The 25,183-nt window shown below is 41.0% G+C and overlaps 1 protein-coding gene across 1 annotated transcript in view; it reads right to left on the bottom strand.

Annotated features, from left to right (window-relative positions):
- Nucleotides 1–17,576, bottom strand: part of LOC132395787 (SLAM family member 5-like) — an 87,405-nt gene extending 69,829 nt beyond the window's left edge. Inside the window, exon 1 of the mRNA XM_059972826.1 lies at nucleotides 17,500–17,576. Coding sequence (XP_059828809.1) covers nucleotides 17,500–17,545 — 46 coding nt within the window. The 5' untranslated portion in view covers nucleotides 17,546–17,576. The remainder of the gene's footprint in view (nucleotides 1–17,499) is intronic.
- Nucleotides 17,577–25,183: the final 7,607 nt, after the last annotated feature.

Genomic DNA, 25,183 nt, shown 5'->3' on the forward strand with positions numbered 1-25,183 from the left:
GTAGACATATGACAGTGGTCTTATGTGTTGCGACCTCTGATGCTACAGGTGATATGCTGTTGGTATTTGGACAGGGTTTTCTTCAAGCAAGCCTGCTTGTAGTCCCTGACTATGATTTGAAATGTTTTGGGACAGACTGTTCCTCATTTGGAGACAGTATCATGCAGTATTGTTGATAGTCGGCCGCTGGTTGTATATCAACTGCGGTCAGGATTATGGAGAACTCGCTGGGTAAATAAAATGGATGGCATTAAACAGTCAGGTGTTTAAGGGTGGGGGAACACGAGTTCAACAAAACCACCACATTGGAACAACACTGCAAGTTTGTAATGGAACACATATGCCTTTTCTGAATCAGCAGTTTTGTCCATCCTGTGAATCGAGAAACCCTCGGGTCTGATCACCATATCTGGCGTGCTGGTAGTAAGCCATGTTACGTTCAAACAGAGAACTCAACAGTCTCACACTTCTCTCTAATACAACACCCTTGCCCTCAGATCCTCAGTTTTGTTCTCCAGCCACTGCACATTTGCTAACAAAATGCTGGGTAGAGGGGCCTCATCCCTTTGTGTTTCAGCCTGGCTTGGAGACACTCCCTCCTGCCTCGTTTCCAGCCATGGTGATCAGCATTTATCAGCATAAAGGTGCCATACCTGCTTGTTCGGGGGCTAAGTCTGCCGAGACATTTATCAGATCGCAAAATCTACAGATCATTAAATCGATTTAAAAGCATATTGCTTAAAATGAAAAAATATACTGCAGATTGCAGTGAGAGTAATTGGAAAGAGGTACATTTAGCCCACAGAATGTTGCTGTGGTTTGCTGGTGCCATCTTATCAGGTTCCTAAACCCGCAAGAATAACTTCACTCAACTTGATGCTGAGCTACGTCCACAACCCGTAGACTCACACCGACTCTACAGCTCAGTATTCTCGATGCATTTTTCTTTTATTGCTTGTCCGCTTTTGCACATTGGTTGTTTGTCAGTCTTTGTTATTTATAGATTTCATAAACTATATTGTATTTCTTTATTTTCTTAAAGCAAATCTCAAGGCAGGTATACGGTGACCTGTATATCCATTGATAATAAATTTACTTTGAACTTTTGGATCAAAATAGATCACTGAGGGGGTAGCTGTGCACCAGAGGAGACAAGAAAGACCATCACTCTTCCTGGGCACTGTCAAGGGAGCCTCAAAGTTCAAATAAATTTACCAACTCTGAATTGATTCCACAACTTCGGAGGTATATCACCAAATACTTTGAGATTCATCTTCTTTCAGACATTCGTAGTAAAATAAAGAAATTCAATAAACTCAATCTGAAACTATAACACAAAGACTAAGAGACAATGTGCAAAAGATGACAAACTACACCAATAAAAATAATTGTGGTAATAATAAATAATAATGCTCCGAGCAAGAGTCGTAGAGTCCTTTCAGAAGTTTGTCCCTAGGTAATGAAATCAGTTCAGAATTAAGGTTCAAAGAAGTCCACTTATTATCAAAGTATGTACAAATTATCCAACCTTGAGATTTGTCTGCTTACAGGCAGCCACAAAGCATGAAACCCGAATAACCCAATTAAGCAAAAGACCAACACCCAATGCAGAGAGAGAAAAGAAACACAAATCCTGCAAACAATAAAGGCAAGCGAGACCATTCCAAATCAACCCAGCCACAGACCTGGACGTTTGTTCTGATGAAAGGTCTCGGACTGAAACATCGACCGTTTACTCTTGTCTATAGATGCAGCTTTTGCCTTCTCTGCCGATTTTCTCATCCATACACCCAGAGGCCAGAGGAGCCAGAGCAGGCCCAAAGCCTCAGCCTCAGTTCATCACACAAAGGGGCAAATTACTTGCAGATACAAAACTTGGAGCCAAAAAGGCAGTTTCACAGCCTCAGAACTGCCAAGAGAGGAGCAAATGTTGTGAAAGAGCAAGAGAAATCAGCCTGACCCTGCTTCCGGTCCCAACATTCTGCTTTTTCAGTCTATCTGAGTCAATGTGTAAATTGTCGAACCACTGGGTGGTGTCCCATACTTGGACCTGACCCTGCCTCTGGTCCCAACATTCTGCCTTTTAACAGAGAAACATAGAAAACCTACAGCACAATACAAGCCCTTCAGCCCACAAAGCTGTGCTGAACATATCTTTGCCATAGGAGTTACCTAGGGTTCCTAGAGCCCTCTATTTTTCTAAGCTCCATTTACCCATTCAGGGGTCTCTTAAAATACACTATCATTTCTGCCACCACCACTATTGCCAGCAGCTCAAACCACACACTCACCACTCTCTGAGTAAAAAAAAACTTACCCGTGACATCTCCTCTGTACCTACTTCTGTACCTACTTTCTTAAAACTGTGCCCTCTCGTGCTAGCCATTTCAACCCTGGGAAAAAGCTGCTGACTAAACAACAATCAATGCCTCTCATCAACTTATACACTTCCATCAGCTCACCTCTCATTCTTCGTTCACTCAACCTATTCTCATAAGGCATGCTCTCCAATCCAGGCAACATCATTATAAGTCTCCTCTGCATCCTTTCTATAGTTTCCAAATCCTTTCTGTAGTGAGGTGACCAGAACTGAGCACAGTACTCCAACTGGGGTCTGACCAGGGTCCTATATAGCTGCAACATTACCTCTCGGCTCCTAAACTCAATCACAGGATTGATAAAGGCCGATGCACCTTTCACCTTCTTAACCACAGAATCAACCTGCGCAGTAATGTTGAGTGTCCTATGGACTTGGAACCCAAGATCCCTCTGATCTTCCACAGTGCCAAGAGTCTTACCATTAATACTATATTCTGCCATCATATTTGACCTACCAAAATGAACCACCTCACACTTATCTGGGTTGAACTCCATCTGCCGTTTCTCAGCCCAGTTTTGCATCCTATCAATGTCCCGCTGTAAACTCTGACAGCCCTCCACACTATCCACAACACCCCTAACCTTTGTGTCATCAGCAAAGTTACTAACCCATCCCTCCACTTCCTCATCCAGGTCATTTATAAAAATCACAAAGATTAGGGGTCCCAGAACAGATCCCTGATAAACACCACTGGTCACCTACCTCCATGCAGAATATGACCCGTCTATAACCACTCTTCGCCGTCTGTGGGCAAGCCAGTTCTGGATCCACAAAGCAATGTCCCCTTGGATCCCATGCCTCCCTACCTTCTCAATAAACCTTGAATGGGATTCCCTATCAAATGCCTTGCTGAAATCCATATGCACTACGTCAGCTGCTCTAATTTCATCGATGTGATTAATCACATCTTCAAAATATTCAGTCAGGCTCGTAAGGCATGACCTGCCTTTGACAAAGCCATGCTGACTATTCCTAATCTATTATGCCTCTCCAAATGTTCATAAATCCTGCCTCTCAGGATCTTCTCCATCTACTTACCAAACACTGAGGTAAGACTCACTGGCCTGTAATTTCCTGGTCTATCTCTACTCCCTTTCTTGAATAAAGGAACAGCATCTGAAACCCTCCAATCCTCCAGAACCTCTCCTGTCCCCATTGATGATGCAAAGATCATCACCAGAGGCTCAGCAATCTCCTTCCTCACCTCCCACAGTAGCCTGGGGTACTTTCCCTCTGGTCCCAGTGACCTATCCAACTTGATGTTTTCCAAAAGCTCCAGCACATCCTCTTTCTAAATATCTACATGTTCAAGCTTTTCAGTCCACTGTGTCATCCCTACAATCATCGAGATCCTTTCCCATAGTGAATACTGAAACAAAGTATTCATTAAATACCTCTGCCATCTCCTCTGTATCCAAGCACGCACTGTCACACTTGATTAGTCCTATTCTCTCACATTATGTCCTCTTGCTCTTCACATACTTGTAAAATGCCTTGGAGTTTTCCTTAATTCTGTCTGCCAAGGCCTTCTCATGAAGCCCTTCTGGCTCTCCTAATTTTATTCTTAAGCTACTTCCTGCTAGCTTTATAATTTTCTAGATCTCTATCATTACCTAGTCTTTTGAACCTTTTGTTAACATTTCTTAACTTCTTGACTAGATTTACAACAGCCTTTGTACATCACGGCTCCTGTACCCTACCATCCTTTCCCTGTCTCATTGGAACATACCTATGCAGAACTCCACCGAAATACCCCTTGAATATTTGCCACATTTCTTCCGTATATTTCCTTGAGAACATCTGTTCCCAATTTTGGCTTCCTAATTCGTGCTTGATAGCCTCATGTTTCCCCTTGCTTCAATTAAACGCTTTCCTACTTGCCTGTTCCTAACTCTCTCCAATGCTGCTGTAAAGGAGATAGAATTATGATCACTGTCTATGATCAAAATGCTCTCCCACTGAGAGATCTGACTCCTGACCAGGTTTATTTCTCAATACCAGATCAAGTACAGCCTCTACTCTTGTAGGCTTATCTACATATTGTGTCAAGAAACCTTCCTGAACAAACTCCACCCTATCTAAACCCCTTGCTCTCGGGACATGCTAATCAATATTTGGGAAATTAAAATCTCCTACCATGACAATCCTGCTATTATTACACCTTTCTGGAATCTGTCTCCCTATCTGCTGCTCGATGTCCCTCTTACTATTGGGGGTTCTATAAAAAAAACACCCAGTAGAGTTATTGACCCCTTGCTGTTTCTAACTTCCACCCAGAGACTCCATAGACAATTCCTCCATGACTTCCTCTTTTTCTGCAGCCATTACAATATCTCTAATCAACAGTGCCACGCCCCCACCTCTTTTGCTTCCATTCCTCTCCTTTCTGAAATATCTAAAACCTGGCACTTGAAATAACCATTCCTGCCCCTGAGCCATTCATGTTTCTGTAATGGCCACAACATCATAGCTCCAAGTACTGATCCTCGCTCTAAGCTCATCTGCTTTGTTCATGATACTCCTCGCATTAAAGTATGACACATCTCATACCATTGGTTTGAGCATGTCCTTCTCCATCGCCTGCCTGCCTTCCCTCTCACACTGTCTCCAAGCTTTCTCTATTTGTGAGCCAACTGCTTCTTCCTCTGTCACTTCAGTTCAATTCCCACCCCCCCAGCAGTTCTTGCTTAAACTTTCCCAAAAGCCTTAGCAAATCTCCCGGCCAGGATATTGGTCCCCCTGGGATTCAAGTGCAACCCGTCCTTTTTACACAGGTCACACCTGCCCCAAAAGTGATCCCAATGATCCAGAAATCTGCCCCCTTCTCCAATTCTTCAGCCATGCATTTACCTTCCACCTCACTCTATTCCTATCCTCACTGTCGCATGGCACAGGCAGTAATCCCAAGATGACTGCCTTTGAGGTCCTGCTTCTCAACTTCCTTCCTAACTCCCTGTATTCTGTTTTCAGTCTATCTGTCTCAGTGTTTAAATTGTCAACACTGGGTGGTGCCCCACACTAGGGCCTGGGCCTGTAGCCCGCTGCCAAGCCTGTGGCTGTTCTCCACCTCTCCAAATTTTTCAGTGTTTAGAACAGTCCAGTCTCTCTCCCAGTCTAGGTGGACAGGCTCCAAAACTCCTCTGCACTGACTCCTCTCCAACACGCTTACTCCAACTCCAACTCCATCTTGATCATGCCTCAATCTCCCTTCTAATCGAACATGCCAAGCTCTGATTTTGCATCGCACCCACACAGCTCAACCCTTGAGTCAACCTCACCTTCGCTTGCTTCTTTACGGTTTGTGTTAATAGTTCACCACAGAAAAAATGCTGTTAATAAAGTATTTAGTCATATTTCCTGCCTTACGAACCACCATTAACCTGGCAAGTGAAGTTCGGTACTCTGAAGGTTGGGTAATAACTATTGCCGAACCTGGTGGTGTTGGGCCTGAGGCTCCTGTATCGCCTTCCCGACAGTAGCAGTGAGAAGAGAGCATGGCCTGGATGGTGGGTCATTGATGATGGATGATCTTCCTGCGGCAGCCCTCCCCTCCGTGTAGTTGTGCTCAGTGATGTGAAGAGCTTTGCCTGTGATGATCTGGGCTGTGTCCACCACCTTCTTGTAGACTTTTCTGTCCCTGGGTATCAGTGTTTCCATACCAAGCCTGGCCAAGCTTCAGGAACCGAAGGCAAGTGTTGCCACCCACTAGGGTGATGGACGGGACCTCTCCACCAGGAGTGAGCTCTCAGGGCATCTGTACTGTGTAACCTGTTGGTCTCTTTGAGTTCACTCCCTTTTGCTGATGAGATCAGGGTGAATCTGATGGATTTTGCTGGGCAAGAGGAGAGTGGTCAGGTATGTGAGTAAACCCAGGTAGTGACTCCATCTTCAAAACCTGCAGAGCATCGTCCCAGGTGAAGCAATTTATATTTTCCGTCAGTGCACTGCCTTATGAGATAACACACACCTCTGAGGGGGTTGGCATGGCTTTTACTGGGACATTTTCCACAAAGTCTGGCACTCTGTCATCTTAATTAAAGCTTTATTTTGTCTCCTTTTATAATAAGGTTACTTTGGGAACAAAATAAATGCACAAAGAGAAAGGCTGGAGTAGAGGCCAAGGGAAGTGAAGCATAGTTGCTTCTGACTAAGACCATAACACCACATTGGAGCAGATGTAGGCCATTTGGCCCATCGAGTCGGCACTGTCATTCCATCATGGCTGATTTACTTTCCCTCTCAACCCTATTTTCCTGTCTTCTCCCCATAGCCTTTGATGCCCCGACTCATCGAGAACCTACCAACCTCCACTTTAAATATAATCAATGACTTGGCCTCCACAACCGTCTGTGCCAGTGCATTCCACAGATTCACCACCCTCTGACTAACGAAGTTCCTCCTCAGTTCTGTTCCAAAAGGATGTCCGTGTATTCGGAGGCTGTGCTCTCTGGTCCTAGACTTCCAAACTACAGGAAACATCCTTTCCATGTCCTATCTATCTAGGCCTTAATAGATTTCAATGAGATCCCCCCTCATTATCCTAAACTCCAGAGAGGACAGGCACAGAGACATCAATCGTTGCTCATATGTTATTCCCAGAATCATTTTTGTTATCTGTTCTGCGTCCAACATATTGATAAAACTGCAAAGAAAACTAGACAGCGACTGCGTTTCATTAGGACTTTGGGTAGATTTGGTATGTCAACAAAAACACTCGAAAATTTCTACCAAGAGCATTCTAACTGGCTGTACCACTGTCTGGTCTGAGGGGGTTGCTACTGTACAGGATCAAAGTAAACTGCAGAGAGTTGTCAACTTCGTCAGATCCATCATGTGCTCTAGGCTCCATAATATCCAGGATATCTACAAGAACCAGTGCTTCAAAAAGGTGGCATCCATCATTCAGGACCCCAACCCCCAGGACTTCTCATTGTACCATCAGAAAGGAGGTATGGGAGCCTAAAGGCACAAATTCAATAATTCAAGTAGTTTCTTCCCCTCTGCCATCAGATTTCTGAACCAACTTTGAATCCATGAACACTATCTCAATAGTATTTTATTTCTATCTTTGCACTACATAATTAATTTAATTATTTAATATATATGTACTGTAATTCACATTTTTCTCTATTATTACCTATTGCATTGTACTGCTACTGCAAAGTCAACAAATTTCATGACATATGACAGTGATGTTAAACCTGCTTCTGACTCTCTCCAGTGCCAGAACATGTTTTCCTAGGTAGGGGTTTCAAAACTGTTCACAACACTCCAGTCTGAGCAACGCTTCATAAACCCTCAGCATTACATGCTTGCTTTTATCTTCTTGTCCTGTTGAAATGAAAGCTAACATTGCATTTGCCTTTCTTACATAGGAACTCCAAAGTCCCTTTACACCTCAGATTTTTGAATTTTCATTTCATTTTCAATCTTTTTATTAATTTAATCAGAGGAGAAGTTATATCAAATACATAATGCAATAAACGTACAAAACAATGAAAGGGATGTATACTGTCAAAGTCATGTAAATATAATACTGGGCTATTATATATAAACAAAGAACCACAACTCCTCTTGGCAATTCATACAAAAAAAAGACTGGATTTTTTTTTTATAATTAAGAGGTAAAAAACCACTAAACTAACCTAAAACAAAATAAAAAGAGGACTGGGCAGTCCATTTGAGGATAAAATTACTAAAGAAAAAAGAAAACATCCTTCTGATTAAATCTGAAACTTCGCACAGAGAGAGAGAGAGAGAGAGAGAGAAAATTACCTAAAAAAAGATACAGAAAAAAATATAGATCATAGGAAAATATTGAATAAAAGGTCACCAGGTTTGCATGAATTTAAAAGATGTATCGAACGTCCGACTTCTAATTTTCTCCAGGCTTCAACAAGATGGAATGGAGAAGAGCCAAAAGAAACAGTAAGTGGATTAGAATCTTTCCAGTTTAACAAAATAGCTCTCCTGACCAGTAAAGTTGAAAAGGCTGTCAATTGTTGAGCAGAAGCAGGAACACTTCCTGCTTCCTTTGGAATAATCCCAAAGTTTGCCGTAAGTGAATTAGGTTGTAAGTCCACACCTATGACTTTTGATAATGTTCTAAAAACATCTCTCCAAAAATTATTTAACTTTGTACAGGACCAAAACATATGAGTTAGGGTAGACACCTCAGTGTTACATCTACCACAGGTGGGATTAATATTAGAAAAAATATGCACTAGTTTGTTTTTTGACATATGGGCCCTATGCGCTATCTTGAACTGAATTAGGGAGTGACATGCGCAGATAGATGAATTATTAACTAAATAATAAATTTTATTCCATTGATCATCTGAAAGTGAATGCTGAAGTTCCATTTCCCAAGCACGTTTAATCTTATCATTAGGCATCATATGTGAATTCATTAACTGATTATATATAATGGCTACCAATCCTTTTTGAAATGGTTTAAGCTGAAATATAGCATGTATCATATTTGATAAATGAATAAATAGATAATTTGGTAAGAAATGGACAAGGGAGAGCCAATGGATGTAGTGTATCTGGACTTACAGAAAGTTTTTGATAAAGTCCCACATAGGAGATTAGTGGGCAAAATTAGGGCACATGGTATTGGGGTCAGAGTACTGACATGGATTGAAAATTGGCTGGCTGATAGGAAACAAAGAGTAGCGATTAACAGGTCCCTTACGGAATGGCAGGCTGTGACCAGTGGGGTACTGCAAGGTTCAGTGCTGGGACCACAGCTGTTTACAATATACATTAATGATTTAGATGAAGGGATTAAAAGTAATATTAACAATTTTGCTGATTACACAAAGCTGGGTGGCAGTGTGAAGTGTCAAGAAGATGTTATGAGAATGCAGGGTGAATTGGACAGGTTGGGTGTGTGGGCAAATGTATGGCAGATGCAGTTTAATGTGGATAAATGCAAAAACAGGAAGGCAGATTACTATCTAAATGGAGTCAAGTTAGGAAAAGGGGAAGCACAACAAGATCTAGGTGTTCTTGTACATCAGTCAATGAAAGCAAGCATGCAGGTACAGCAGGCAGTAAAGAAAGCTAATGGCATGCTGGCTTTTATAACAAGAGGTATTGAGTGTAGGAGTAAAGAGGTCCTTCTGCAACTGTACAGGGCCCTGGTGAGACCCCATCTGGAGTATTGTGTGTAGTTTTGGTCTCCAAATTTGAGGAAGGATATTCTTGCTATTGAGGGAGTGCAGCGTAGGTTCACAAGGTTAATTCCCGGAATGGCGGGACTGTCATATGTTGAAAGATTGGAGCAACTGGGCTCAGAAACACTGGAATTTAAAAGGATGAGAGGGGATCTGATTGAGGCATATAAGATTATTAAGGGATTGGACACGCCGGAGGCAGGAAGCATGTTCCCACTGATGGGTGAGTCCAGAACTAGAGGCCACTGTTTAAGAATAAGTGGTAGGCCATTTAGAACTGAGATGCGGAAAAACTTTTTCACCCAGAGAGTGGTGGATATGTGGAATGTTCTGCCCCAGAAGGTAGTGGAGGCCAAGTCTCTGGATGCAGTCAAAAGAGGGTTAGGTAGAGCTCTTATAGATAGCAGGGTCAAGGGATATGGGGAGAGGGCAGGAATGGAGTACTGATTGTGTATGATCAGCCATGATCACAGTGAATGGTGGTGCTGGCTAGAAGGGCCGAATGGCCTACTCCTGCACCTATTGTCTATTGTCTATTGAAATCACATAAAAAATTCCTAACTTGTAAATATCTAAAAAAAAATGTGCATTAGATATATCACATTTATCCACCAGCTGCAAAAAAGACATTAAACAGTCCTCTAAAAACAAATGTAAAAAAGTTCTTATTCCTGAAGTTTTCCATATTAAAAAAGCCTTATCCAAAATTTAAAGGAAAAGTTAAAATGGCTATTACTGGAGGGGACAAAGTTATTTAATTCAAAAAATCTGCGAAACTGAGACCAAATTTTTAATGTATATTTAACAATGGGACCAAGACCTTGTCTACCCATCCCAGAGAACGAAGAAGGAAGAGGAGCTCCCAGTAAAGAAACCAAAGAAAACCCCCTCACCGAGCTCTCCTCTGAGTGTAACCATGAAAGGCAGTCCTGATCATCTATACCGTGAACCCAAAATGTGATATAATGAATATTAATTGCCCAATAATAAAATCTAAAGTTTGGTAACATCAGTCCTCCATTTTTTTTTATTTTTGCAATAAAGATTTATTCACTCTAGAGATTTTATTATTCCAAATGTATGACAGAATCATGGAATCTATTCTGTCAAAAACCATTTTTGGGACAAATTATGGAACCACATGAAATGCATATAAAAATTTCAGTAAGATTACCATTTTTATAGCATTTATTCGACAACTTAATGACATCGTCATAGGTGACCATTTGGAAAACATTTGTTGTGTATAGTCAATTAGAGGAAGGAAATTATATAAGTCTTTTAAAATTTTTAGTAATTTTAATACCAAGATAAATAAAATAATTTTTAGCAACATTAAAGTGTATTTGATCATAATAATCAGAGTAATTATTAATGGGAAATAATTCACTTTTATGTAAGTTTAGTTTATATCCAGACAAAATAGTAAATTCAGTAAATATGGATAAAATAAAGGGAATAGATTTCCTAAGGTTTGAAATGTAAACTAATAAATCCTCTGCGTATAATGAAACCTTATGTAGTTTATCCCCTCTCTTAATACCCTTAACAGAATTAGAATCCCTAAGAGCAAAGCAAGTGGTTCTAAAACCAAATAAAATAATAAAGAACTGAGAGGACAACCCTGATGGGTTGTCTATATAATCTAACATAAGGAAATTTTTGATTATTAGTTATAACTGCAGCCACTGGGGCTTGATAAATCAGTTTGATCCAGGAAATAAATTCCAGACTGAAATTAAACCTCTTCAAAGCCTGAAACAAATAAGACCATTCCACCCTGTCAAAAGCTTTCTCTGCATCCAGAGATACAATACATTCAGATTCTTTAACTGAGGGGGAATAAATAATATTTATCAATCTTCAAAAATTAAAATGTGAATACCTATTTTTAATAAATCCACTTTAATCATTTGAGATAACAGTAAGCAAAACATTCTCAAGTATATTGGCTAAAATCTTAGAGACAATTTTAAAATCCACATTCAGTAAGGAAATAGGTCTATAGGATGCACATTCAGATAAATCTTTTCCTTTTTAAGGAATCAATGAAATTAATGCCTCATAAAAAGTTTTCAGAAGATTCCCAGAGGATATAGAATCAGTGAAAGTTTGACAAAGATGTGGTATAAGCATTTCATTGAAGGTCTTATAAAATTCCACTGTATATCCATCTGGTCCCAGAGCTTTCCCCTTGTTGCATAGAGGATATAGCTTCAGCTTTTTTTTTTGTTTAATAGGTGTATCTAGTATAATAACACCTTGAGTCAAAATTTTATGTATATTTAATTTTTGCAAAAATCTGTTCATAATAAAAGTATTGTCAGAGAATTCAAATTTATAAAGATTGGAATAGAAATTCATAAATATCTTATTAATTTCATAAGGGTCTAATGTTTCAGTTCTATCTGCTCTGCATATTTTCAAAATCTGTCTTCCAACCATGTTTGCCTTTAACTGACCAGCTAAGAGTTTACCTGATTTACTTACATGTATATAAAATGAAATTTTAGATTTAAAAATTTGCTGTTCGATGTAAAAAGTCAGAAGTAAATCATATTGTGTTTGAAGTTCAACCCTTTCCTTATATAGATCTTCAGTAGGTTTACTGAATACACTCTATCTATCTCTCTAATTTTATTAGTAAGCACTAACAGTTCCACTTTAGTTTTCTTTCTTAAACCTGCTGAATATGAAATTATCTGTCCCCTACGAAAGGATTTCATCATATCCCATATAACCAAATTTGACATTCCTTCAGTTGTATCATGTTCAAAAAATATAGAAATTTGCTCCTTAATAAGACTAACAAAAGCTGGATCCTGCAACAATATGGGATTCAATCTCCACTGTGACATTTTCAAAAGACTATCAGCGAGCTTCAGAGTTAATTTTACAGGTGTGACAATGCAATGACATCATACGTACACCCGGCAACAGAGTGTAACAAGCGTGTACCTAGAAAATAGTAATCAATTCTTGAGTATTTATGATGAACGTGTGAAAAAGAAGAAAAATCTTTGTCGTTGGGGTGTTTATATCTCCAAATATCAACCAGGCCATATTCTATTAGAAAAGAATTAATACAGGCCGCTGCTTTATTAGGAAGTGACGGATTGGTTGATGAACTGTCAATTGCCGGATTTAGACAGCAATTAAAGTCACCACCCATGATCAGCTTATATTCATTCAGATTCGGTAACTCAGAAAAAAACTTTAAAAATTCAGGACGGTCTGAATTAAGTGCATATACACGCACCACAGCTACCTTTTGACCACATAATAAACCAGTGACTATTAAATATCTTCTAATCGAATCTGTAATAGTATCAAAATGTACAAAAGGGATTTTAGAGTTAACAAAAATAGATACTCCTCTAACTTTATTTGTTGATAACGAATGACATGAAGGGTCCTTCCAGAATCTTCATCCTGTCTCCATACATGAGTTTCTTGTGCAAAAATAATATCTATATTGTTTTTTTAATTTCTTAAAAATCTTTTTATGCTGAATAGGATGATTCATGCCACTCAGATGTCCAAGAATCTCTGAAGAATCTGGACTTTCAATTTCAGATGCTCAAGCAGACTACCCATCAAATCGAGAGGAACATGAACAATTCAGGCAAACTATCAACAAACAAGAATTGAAGATGTCATCTATGGAAAAGAGAATTAATGAAATTACCTCGGAACTATCAAAAATTAAGAAAAAAATGATTGATTTAGACAGCAAAGCACGTCGGAGAAACTTGTGTATGTTATGTTTGCCTGAAAATACTGAAACTGTTGACCTGTTAAAGTTCTTCTCAGATGCGCTGTAATCACTTTTTAGTGAGACTCTTGAAGTGATCCCCTTACTCGACAGAGTCCATAGAATTCCAGGATTTTGGCATTCATCTGAAATACACCCCTGGCCAATCGTACTTGGCTTGCATTATTATACAACCAAAGAAGCCATACTTCGAGAGGCCAGAAGAAAGCAGAAAATAATCTTGAATTCAATTGAAATTTGTATAGTCGAAGATTTTCCTCCGGAGATTTTTGCCAAAAGAAGGAAATAAGTGGAATAAGAAGGAAGTGATGAGTGAATTGTATAAGAAAAATTGCCATCCATCACTTCGCAACCCTGCGCAGCTGATAATCTTCCCCCCTGACTCCCAGCCACAGAGGATCTACTCCCCTGATGAAGGGTGGCAGTTTATTAAAAACTTCAAAGTTAAGCCGACTGTAACCTGAATAGGTAATTCTGATCTTTGAGATGTTTATAGATGTCTTGAGAAAAGTCTATACTATGCTTTTTGGATGTCCGTACGGGACTTGGCTGATTTAATTCTTCTTTTTATTTGTTAATGATTAGTGTATGTTCATAGTTGCTTTGAAGGAAACCTGTATTATATCATAGAGGTCTGTATAGGACCTGGTTTGAATTATCTTTTCACTTGTCTCAATATTAATATAGATTTAGGTTTGAGATATATATATATAGAACCATAGAACATTATAGCACAGAAACAGGCCTTTTGGCCCTTCTTGGTTATGCCGAACCATTTTTCTGCTTAGTCCCATTGACCTGCACCAGGGCCATATCCCTCCAAACCCCTCTCATCCATATACCTGTCCAAGTTTTTCTTAAATATCAAACGTGAGCCTGCATTCACCACTTCATCTGGCAGCTCATTCCACACTCCCACCACTCTCTGTGTGAAGAAGCTCCCCCCCCCACAATGTTCTCTTAAAATTTTCCCCCTTAACCCATGACCTCTGTTTTTTTTTCCTCCCTTGGCCTCAGTGGAAAAAAGCCTGCTTGCATTCACTGTATCTATACCCATCATAATTTTATACACCTCTATCAAATCACGCATCATTCTCCTATGCTCCAGGGAATAAAGTCCTAACCTATTCAACCTTTCTCTGTAATTCAATTTCTTAATTTCCGGCAACATCCTTGTAAACCTTCTCTGCACTCTTTCAACCTTATTAATATCCTTCTTGTAATTAGGTGACCAAAACTGCACACAATACTCCAAATTTACTCACCAATGTCTTATACAACCTCACCATTACATTCCAACTCTTATACTCAATACTTTGATTTATAAAGGTCAATGTACCAAAAGCTTTTGTTACAACCCTATACTTGTGAAGCCACTTTTAGGGAATTATGTATCTATACTCCCAGATCCCTCTGTTCTACTGCACTCCTCAGTGTCCTACCATTTACCTTGTATGTTCTACCTTGGTTTGACTTTTCGAAGTGCAATAACTCACACTTGTCCGCGTTAAACTCCATCTGTCATTTTTCAGCCCATTCCTCCAACTAGTCCAAATCCCTCTGCAAGCTTTGAAAACCTTCCTCACTGTCCAGTACACCTCCAATCTTTGTATCATCAGCAAATTTGCTGATCCAATTTGCCACGTTATCATCCAGATCATTGATATAGATGACATATCACAATGGACCCTGCACTGATCCCTTTGGGACACCACTAGTCACAGGCCTCCACTCAGAGTAGCAATCCTCCACTACCACTCTCTGGCTTCTTCCATTGAACCAATGTCTAATCCAATTTATTACCTCTCCACGTATACCTAGCGACTGAATCTTCCTAACAAACCTGCCATGTGGGACCTTGTCAAAGGTCTTACTGAAGTCCATGTATACAACATCCACTGCCTTCTCTTCATCCACTTTCCTGGTAACTTCCTCGAGAAACTCTAATAGATTGGTTAAACATGACCTACCATGCACAAAGCCATGCTGACTTTTTCAAATAAGTCCCTGTCTATCCAAATACTTAGTATTCCTTCCAATAATTTACCTACTACTGATATCAAACTATAATTTCCCAGCTTACTTTTTGAGCCTTTTTTTCAAACAATGGAACTACATGAGCAATGGAATAACACTGAAACTCCAATCCTCCAGCACCTGATATTGACATTTTAAGTATTTCTGCCAGGGCCCCTGCAATTTCAACACTAGTCTCCTTCAACGTCCGAGGAAATAGCCTGTCAGGCCCTGGGGATTTATCTACTCTGAAGTAATATTCACTTATTTTTTGTATGACTTTTAAGTTTATTTTGAAAGAAAGAAGTTCCATTCTAATATTATCTACTTGGACTTATTCTTTTCTGAATACGTGATTAATACACTTTAGATGAATTTAAGATGGTCGTCACCAGTTACGATGTTATTGCTGTCAGACGTAACATTGCAGTATTTGAAATTTTATTATGGCTAATTTTGGTGGGATAATGGAGGATGGGGTTAAGGGTCATTAGCCTTAGCATGCAACTATCCTATCGGTCGCTTTTTTCTGGGCTTTCGGGGAGGGGGGCTATTAGAATAGGTTTTTTTTTCTCGACTGGGCGGTTCTAATGAGGTTACTTTTTTTCTCAAATATGTCGTCACTTCTGGACAAATCAGTTTCTTTTGGATTAATGTGCACTTGCACAATACTTTTCTTTATAAAACTTTAAATTATATCTTAACCATGGATTTTAATAAGATTTTTGAATTTTCTCCCTGTTTAGAAAATGGCATCAGGAAGTGTATGGTCATGCGCTTTGGTAGAAGGCATAAATTGTACACTGTTTTCTGCAGGGTGTCTGGCAGATGCAATATTGTTGGGAAGTGTATGGTCATGCGTTTTGATAGAAGGAAAAAAAGTAGACACTGTATTCTATCTGCCACTTCTTTGCCTATTCCCCTAGTCTGTCAAAGACCTTCTGCAACCACCCCTGCTTCCTCAACACTACCTGCCCCTCCCGTACCTTTGTATTGTCCTCAAACTTGCCCAGAAATCCATCAATTCCATCATCCAAGTCAATGAAAAGAAGTGGTGCAAACAGAAACCCCTGCAGAGCACCACTACTCTCCAGCAGCCAACCAGAAAAAGCTCTCCGATGAGGGGAGGTTTGATAGAGGTATACAAAACTATGAGGAGTATCGTGTAAATGCAAGCAGACTCTTTTGACTGTTGGGTGGGTGGAACTTGAATTCATGGGTTCAGAATGAAAGCTGAACATCAGGACGAGCTTCTTCACTCAGAGGATGGTGAGGGTGTGGAACGAGCTGCCGGACGAAGTGGTGGATGTGTGTTCAATTTCAAAATTTAAGAGAAATTTGGGTAAGTACATGAATGGGAGGGGTATGGAGAGTTTGCCTGGGTTTTGGTTTAATGGACTATGTAGACTTACAGGTTAGCATGATCTGGATGGGCTGAAGGGTCTGTTTCTGGGCTGAAGTGTTCCATGAGACTATGCCACTCTGAAATCCAAATAGGCCAATTAAAATATCCTGAAAAAAATGTGATATCCCCTCCCTCTCTCTGGGAGGAGTTTCTCCCTCATGTCTCCAGATTGAAAGGATGGACAGGGAAGCAGGTGCTGGAGTCTAAGAGTTGGTGGGTCTGAGTGCCCCGAACTTCTATGAAAGGCGAGGAAAATGTCAGGATGTGATAAGCACGGCATCAAATGGTGACCAGACTGGAAATACATAGTTCGATGGTCACAGCAGGAGGCCAGCAATACGTGCAGCAGAAAGAGGAACATTATTTACCATTCAGACAAGTATACGGGAGGGGGAGGGAGACAGACAGACTTGCATGAAGAAACTGATAGATGAGTTGAAGGACCAAAAATAATGAAAGAGCTAAATGAGCAAAAGGAAGAAAGGATATTGAGGGTGAAAGTGTGTGGATAGTCGGAGGTATTGAGAGAGAGAGAGAGAGAGAGAGAGACTTGTGGAGGTAGACCGAGATCAAGGCAGTTCAACAGAAGCTGAGGAAGTCAAGGGCTGAAGGTGAAAATTGGAATTGCGTATGTTCTGAGAAAGGGTTTGAATCAGCGGATCGGGACGTAACCACGCACTGAAAACCTGCACACATCAAAATGTTCTGTAACCAGAGATGAAACATTGAAATCTGACCTTACCGAGAAAGATCGCCAATACAAAAGCACAGTTCCAGGACGTCCCCATCTTCAAGCTTGTCTGGTGAGTTCGATGGCCTTGTGACTGTCTCAGGAGGAAGTAGAGCAGGAACTGAATATGTCATCACGAGACGAGAAGTACATATTTGACAAAAGTATCATACTGGGCCCACCCAGTTCCTTTATCTGACTCAAGTTTTAACTTTCTGATTTTGAACTACTAGCTCCCTCCTCACTACAACAAGCGTGCAGTACTGACAAGGCTGCTTCCACTGTGGTTTTCAAAACCGATCACCATCAGCTCTCAGCAACAGACCTCATTTTTCCGGATCATTTTCACTTTTCCCCACTGCCACACAGCCATTCCGAGCCCATTTGGAGCTTCAATTCCAGAAAAAGAAGTTGGATTGTCCGGGTGGATAAACGTTTTCAGTGGCCCGAGCCTCACTGGATCGTCCTGGTGGATCAGCTATTTCCAGCTGTCCGAGCCCCTCTGGACCATCCAGGGGGATCAATTGTTTCTAGCTGCTCAAACCATAAGATATAGTAGAAGTAGGCCATTCAGCCCATCGAGTCTGTTTTGCTATTCAATCATAGGCCGATCCAATTCTTCCACTTCCCTGCTTTCACCCCATACCCCATGATGCCCTGGCTAATCAAGAACCTATCTATCTCTGCCTTAAATGCACCCAATGACTTGGCCTCCACAGCCACTCATGGCAACAAATTCCACAGATTTAACACCCTCCGACTAAAGTAATTTCTCCGCATCTCTGTTCTAAATGGACGTCCTTCAATCCTGAAGTCCTCTTGTCCTAGACTCCCCTAACATGGGAAATAACTTTGCCATATCTAATCTGTTCAGAGCTTTTAAACATTCATTCAGATTGTTTCTATGAGATCCCCCCCTCATTTTCCTGAACTCCAGAGAAGACAGCCCAAGAGGAGCCAGATGTTCCTCATACAGTAACCCTTTCATTCCTGGAATCATTCTCGTGAATCTTCTCTGAACCTTCTCAACTGTCAGTATTTCCTTTCTAAAATAAGGAGCCCAAAACTGCACACAACACTCCAAGTGTGGTCTCACCAGTGCCTTAAAGAGCCTCAACATCACATCCCTGCTCTTATATTCTACACCTATAGAAATAAATACCAACATTACATTTCCCTTCTTCACAACTGACTCAACCTGGAGGTTAACATTTAGGGTATCCTGTACAAGGGCTCCCAAGTCCCTTTGTATCTCTGCATTTTGATTCTCTCCCCATCTACCTGTTTATTTCTTCCACCGAAGTGCATGATCATACACTTTCCAACATTGTATTTCATTTGCCACCTCTTTGACCATTCCCTATACTATCTGAGTCTCTCTGCAGGCTCTCAGCACTACCCACTCCTCCAACTGTCTTTGAATCATCGGCAAATTTCCCCACAGGTCTATTAATCTCATGGTCCAAATCATTGACATACATCGTAAAAAGCAGTTGACCCAACACTGACCCCAGTGGAACTCCACTGGTAACTGGCAGTCAGCCAGAATAGGATTCCTACTCTCTGTTTTCTGCTGAACACCCAATGCTCCACCCACTAATAACTTCCCTGTAATTCCATGGGCTCTTAACTTGTTAAGCAGCCTAATGTACAGCACCTTGTCGAAGGTCTTCTGAAAATCCAAATACACCACATCCACTGCATCTCCTTTGTCTACCCTGCTTGTAATTTCCTCCAAAAATTGCAGTAGGTTAGTCAGGCAGGATTTTCCTTTCAGGAAACCATGATGGCTTTGGCCTATCTTGTCATGTGCCTCCAGATATTCTGTAATCTCATCCCTAACAATTGATTCCAACAACATCCCAATCACTGATGTCAGGCTAACAGGTCTATAGTTTCCTTTCTGCTGCCTCCCACCCTCTTAAATAACAATTTTCCAGTCATCCAGTACAATGCCAGAATCTATTGATTCTTCAAAGGATGCCTCTGCAATCTCTCCAGCTATTTCCTTCAGAACCCAAGGATGCATTCCATCAGATCCAGGAGATGCATCCACCCTCAGACCTTTAAGCTTCCTGAGCACCTTCTCAGCTGTAATTTGTACTGTACAAACTTCACTTCCCTGACACTCTTGAATGTCCGGTATACTGCAGATGTGTTCCACTGTGAAAACTGAAGAAAAATTCATATTCAGTTCCTCTGCCATCTCTGCGTCTCTCATTACAATATCACCAGCATCATGTTCTATTGGTCCTATATCCCCTCAACTATCATTTACCCTTTATATATTTATAAAAGCTTTTACTTTCTCCTTTGATATCAGTCATCAGCTTCCTTTCATAATTAATCTTTTTCTTCCTAATGACCTTCTTAGTTTCCCTGTGCAAAAGCATCCCAATCCTTTATCTTCCCACGAGCTTTGGCTTCCTTGTATGCCCTCTATTTTGCTTTTACTTTGGCTCTGACTTCACTTGTCAGCCATGGTAGTGTCCTTCTTCCATTCAAAAATTTCTTCTTATTTGGAATTTCTGTCTTACACTTCCCTCATTTTTTGCAGAAACTCAGTTATTGCTGCTCTGCTGTCCCTTTCCATTCAACTTTGGCTGGTTCCCTTTTCATACCATTGTAATTTCCTTTATTCCACTTGTTATGGATTCAAGCAACAATAAATATATGAGTTAGGCAGGGGTTTATATAACAAGTAACTCGTTTATTAAACACTGAAAACAAACCCCCCAAAAGTAAACATATCACTAACATAACCGGAAATCAGCTGCTCTGCAGCAGCTTAAACAGTTCTTAAAGCAATGAAGCTTAAACAGTTCTTAAAGCGATGTTGCAAAAACAGTTCTTCAAAGCAGTATTGCAAAAGTTCAAAATGCTCACGGTCCATTTAAGGGAGAGACTTATTAAGACGATTTAAGTTCTCTTTCACGTCGTGATGTTTCAGTTCCCAAATTGAACTTTTCCCACGAAGGATTTATGTAACAAAACGGCTTAAAGGCACTGACCTTTCCTTTATAGAACTGTTCCCAATCCTTTCTGCTATTTTACAGGGATTAACATGAGAACAGTTAATGAATTCCTTCCGAATAAGGATCAAACAAGGTCGAACTTGTTCCACCATCGAAATCGACTCTCCTCGATCTTTTATCTCCCAAACTCCGATCTTCACTCTCCACTGATTCTCAACTAGCAGTGTTATAAAGAAACTGCTGGCAATGACCTTTTAATATTTAGGCATTAAATAAAATTTCATCTTCCAACTAAACTGTGTCATAACATTAAATCACGCAGTGGCATGAAGTCAACATGGCAAATCCAGCCACGAACTGCCCCTCCTCAAAGGGAGGGGTCCTCCTTTTATACCCTGTAAAAAAAACCTGTCACATGACCTCTACTGGCAGGAAAATGATGTCACTCCACCATCACAAGTCCAGTATAGCTTCAACCCCAGTCACGTGACAAGGGTACGTAACACCTCCCTCCAAAGAAAATTGTCTGTCAAGAACAAAAATTTTAACAATTATTTACAAGAACAACAAATGTATACATTTTATAACATACACAATATACAATACAGTATCATCATATAACATCTTACAATACAGTAGGAGTGTTACAATTGTAAAAAAAACCACTCCATAAAAAAATTACATTGTACATTCAATATCAAGATAGACAATCAGCAACCACATTATCTTTACCTTTAATATGAGTTATCACAATATTGTACTCTTGTAACATCAAACTCCAATTTAATAATCTTCTGTTTTTGTTTTTCATCTTACTCAGAAAAACTAATGGATTATGATCAGTGTAAACAATAAGTGGTTTTTGAGTTGTACCAACAGATACCTCAAAATATTCCAAAGCTAAAACAAGAGATAACAATTCCTTCTCTATTGTCGAATAGTTTCTTTGATGCTTATCAAATTTCTTAGAAAAGTAAGCTACTGGATGATCAACCTCATCACCCTCATTCCTGTGCTTCCCTGTCTCTGTAACCCCAACAATTGTAGACCTCCCTGTCTCTGTAATCTGCTCCAATCCTATTAGAATTTCCTGTTTCTGTAAAACCATTCAACAACTTTAGATCTCCTTGTCACTGTAAACCCCACCAAACCTTATAGGCCTCCCTGGCTCTCCAACATACTCCAACCCCTGTAGACATCCCAGACTCTGCAAGATCCATCCAAACACTATAGACCCTCCTGTCACTGTAACAGGGGTCCTCCAACCCCTATGCTTCCAGCTCTGAACACCCCTCCAACCTCTATAGAACTTCCTGTTTCAGTGACCATTTCCAGACCCAAGACATGTCCCTGTAACTCCACTCCAACCCCGAAAGACCTCTCTTTCTCTGTCACTCTCTCCGAGCCCTTTAAACCTCCCTGACTGTGTAACTGACTGCAGACCCGACATACCTTGCTGTGTCTGTAACCTGCTCCAAATCCTATTGACCTCCCTGGCTCTGTAAAACCCTTTTAGACCTCTATGTAACTCTTTCCAAGCCCTACAGAATGCCCTGTCTCTGTAGACCGTCCAAAAACTATAGACCTCCCTGTCCCTGTAGACCAACCCCTATATAGACCTGTCCATTTCTGTAATCTCCTCCAAAAGCTATAAACCTCCCTGTCCATTTCCAGACTCAAGAGACGTCTCTGTCCCTACATCCCCTTTAGACGTTCCTCTCTGTAAACTCACTCCATTTCAGTAACAGTCCCTAGAGCCGAACGACCCTCCCCTGTCTCTGTAAAAGCCTCTAGACCCTATGTAACTCCATGCGTCCGTAACCCCCTCCTCTATAGAACTCCTTGTCTGTGACACCCCTCCAACTCCTATAGATAATCCTAGCTCAGTGACAGTCCTCAGACCTGCGACCTCCTTGTCCCTATAACCCCAAACAAACCATTTAGACCTCCCTCTCTGTAATCTCCTTTAGACCTCCCCCTCTGTAATCTCCTTTAGACCTCCTCTTTAACCCCACTCCAACCCCTATAGGCCTTTATGTTTCTGAAAATCTCCAGATTCAGATTCAGTCAGATTCTGACTTCCCTTTATCTATAACCCATCCAGCACTTTCAGACCTCCCTTTCTCTAAAGGGGTTGGAGGAGGCTTGTGGCTGGGATCCCAACATTTATAGGAATCCCAGTCTCTGTAGCCTCCTCCAACCCTTTTAGACCTCCCTGTTTCTGTCACCCCCTCCAACTTCTGTAGAAATTCCCTGTCTCTCTAATCCCATCAGACCACTATTGACCTCCATATCTCTACATACCCCTCCAACACCAAAAGACCTCCCTGTATCTGAAACAACCTCCAGATCATATAGAACTCCCTGTCTCTGTAACCACTTCCAAACCATATAGAAAAACCTGTCTCTGTAAGTGCCTTCAACCACCATGGACCTTCCTATCTCTGGAAACTCCTCCAGACCCAATAGACCTCACTGTCTCTGAACAGCCTCCAACCTTTTCTACCTCCCTGTTTCTGTAACAGCCTTCAACCCCAAAAGACCTTCCTGTCTCTGCATCCCCCTCCAAGCTCCATAGGCCTTCCTGTCTCTGAGATAGTTTCCAGTTTCTCTGGAACCCCACCAGACCATATAGACCATAGTCTCGGCAAACCTCTCCATCCTCAGTTTCTAGAACTCCATTTGAACCCCTTTACACCTTCCTCTCTGTAATCCCATCGTACAGACCACCCTTTCCCTGTAAACCACTCCAACTCTATAGACCTCCCCTCTCTGTAACATCCCTTCAATCGCTATAGACTGAGAGTCTGTGAGTCTCCGGACTCTGGATTTCCCTTTCTCTATAAATCCCATCAACCCCTTTAAACCTCCTTGTCTCTGTAACAGCCTACAACCTCTTTAGAGCTCCCTATCGGTAACACCCTCCAAACCCTATAAACCTCCTCGTCCATGGAACCTCTCCAACCCCTATAGACCTTCCTGTCCTTGTAAGCACCTCCTATCTCTATAGACAACCCTATCTCAATAACAGTCTACAACCTCCAATGCCTGTAGACCTCCCTGTCTCAGTAACCATCTACAATACCGACCCTATTGACATTCTGTCCATAACAGTCTATAACTCCAATAGACCTCCCCAATTCTGCAATTCCCTCCAACCCCTTAAGTCCTCTGTATGTCTGTAACCCCCTTCAACCCCAATAGACCTCTGTGTCACAATAACTCCCTCCAACCCTTATAGACCTCCCTGTCTCTGCAACCCACTCCAACCGCAGTAGATCTCCCTGACAGTCTCATATATATAACAATCACAGCATGGAAACAGGCCATCTCGGCTCTCCTAGTCCATGCCGAACTCTTAATCTCACCTAGTCCCACCTACCCGCACACAGCCCATAACCCTCCACTCCTTTCCTGTCCATATACCTATCCAATTTTACCTTAAATGACACAACTGAACTGGCCTCGACTACTTCTACAGGAAGCTCATTCCACACAGCTATCACTCTCTGAGTAAAGAAATACCCCCTCGTGTTTCCCTTAAACTTCTGCCCCCTAACTCTCAAATCATGTCCTCTCGTTTGAATCTCCCCTACTCTCAATGGAAGCAGCCTATTCACGTCAACTCTATCTATCCCTCTCAAAATTTTAAATACCTTGATCAAATCCCCCCTCAACCTTCTACGCTCCAATGAATAGAGACCTAACTTGTTCAACCTTTCTCTGTAACTTAAGTGCTGAAACCCAGGTAACGTCCTAGTAAATCGTCTCTGCACTCTCTCTAATTTATTGATATCTTTCCTATAATTCGGTGACCAGAACTGTACACAATATTCTAAATTTGGCCTTACCAATGCCTTGTACAATTTCAACATTACATCCCAACTTCTGTACTCAATGCTCTGATTTATAAAGGCCAGTGTTCCAAAAGCCTTCTTCACCACCCGATCTACATGAGACTCCACCTTTAGGGAACAATGCACTGTTATTCCTAGATCTCTCTGTTCCACTGCATTCCTCAATGCCTTACCATTTACCCTGTATGTTCTATTTGGATTATTCCTGCCAAAATGTAGAACCTCACACTTCTCAGCATTAAAATCCATCTGCCAACGTTCAGCCCATTCTTCTAACAGGCATAAATCTCCCTACAAGCTTTGAAAACCCACCTCATTATCCACAACACCTCCTACCTTAGTATCATCGGCATACTTACGAATCCAATCTACCACCCCATCATCCAGATCATTTATGTATATTACAAACAACACTTACAAGGTCACAGATCACAAGACAAAGGAGCAGAAGTAGGCCATTCGGCCCATTGAGTCTGCTCCGCCACTCCACCATGAGCTAAACTATTCTCCCATCTAGTTTCAATTTCCGGCTTTTTCCCCATATCCCTTGATACCCTAATTAGATACCTATCAACCTCCTCCTTAAACACCCTCCATGATCAGGCCTCCACAGCTATATCCTCGTCCTGGCTGTAGCCATAAATCCACAACCCTCTGGCTAAAAAAAAATACTTCTCATCTCTGTTTTAAATGGGTAGCCTCTAATTCTAAGATAGTGGCCTTTTGTCCTGGACTCACCCACCAAGGGAAACAGCCTTTCCACATCTACTCTGTCCAACCCTTTCAACATTCGAAATGTTTCTATGAGATCTTCTTTTATTCTTCTATACTCTAATGAATACAGTCCAAGAACCGACAAACGCT

The sequence above is a fragment of the Hypanus sabinus genome, chromosome 6 (assembly GCF_030144855.1).
Source record: "Hypanus sabinus isolate sHypSab1 chromosome 6, sHypSab1.hap1, whole genome shotgun sequence".
NCBI lineage: Eukaryota > Metazoa > Chordata > Chondrichthyes > Myliobatiformes > Dasyatidae > Hypanus > Hypanus sabinus.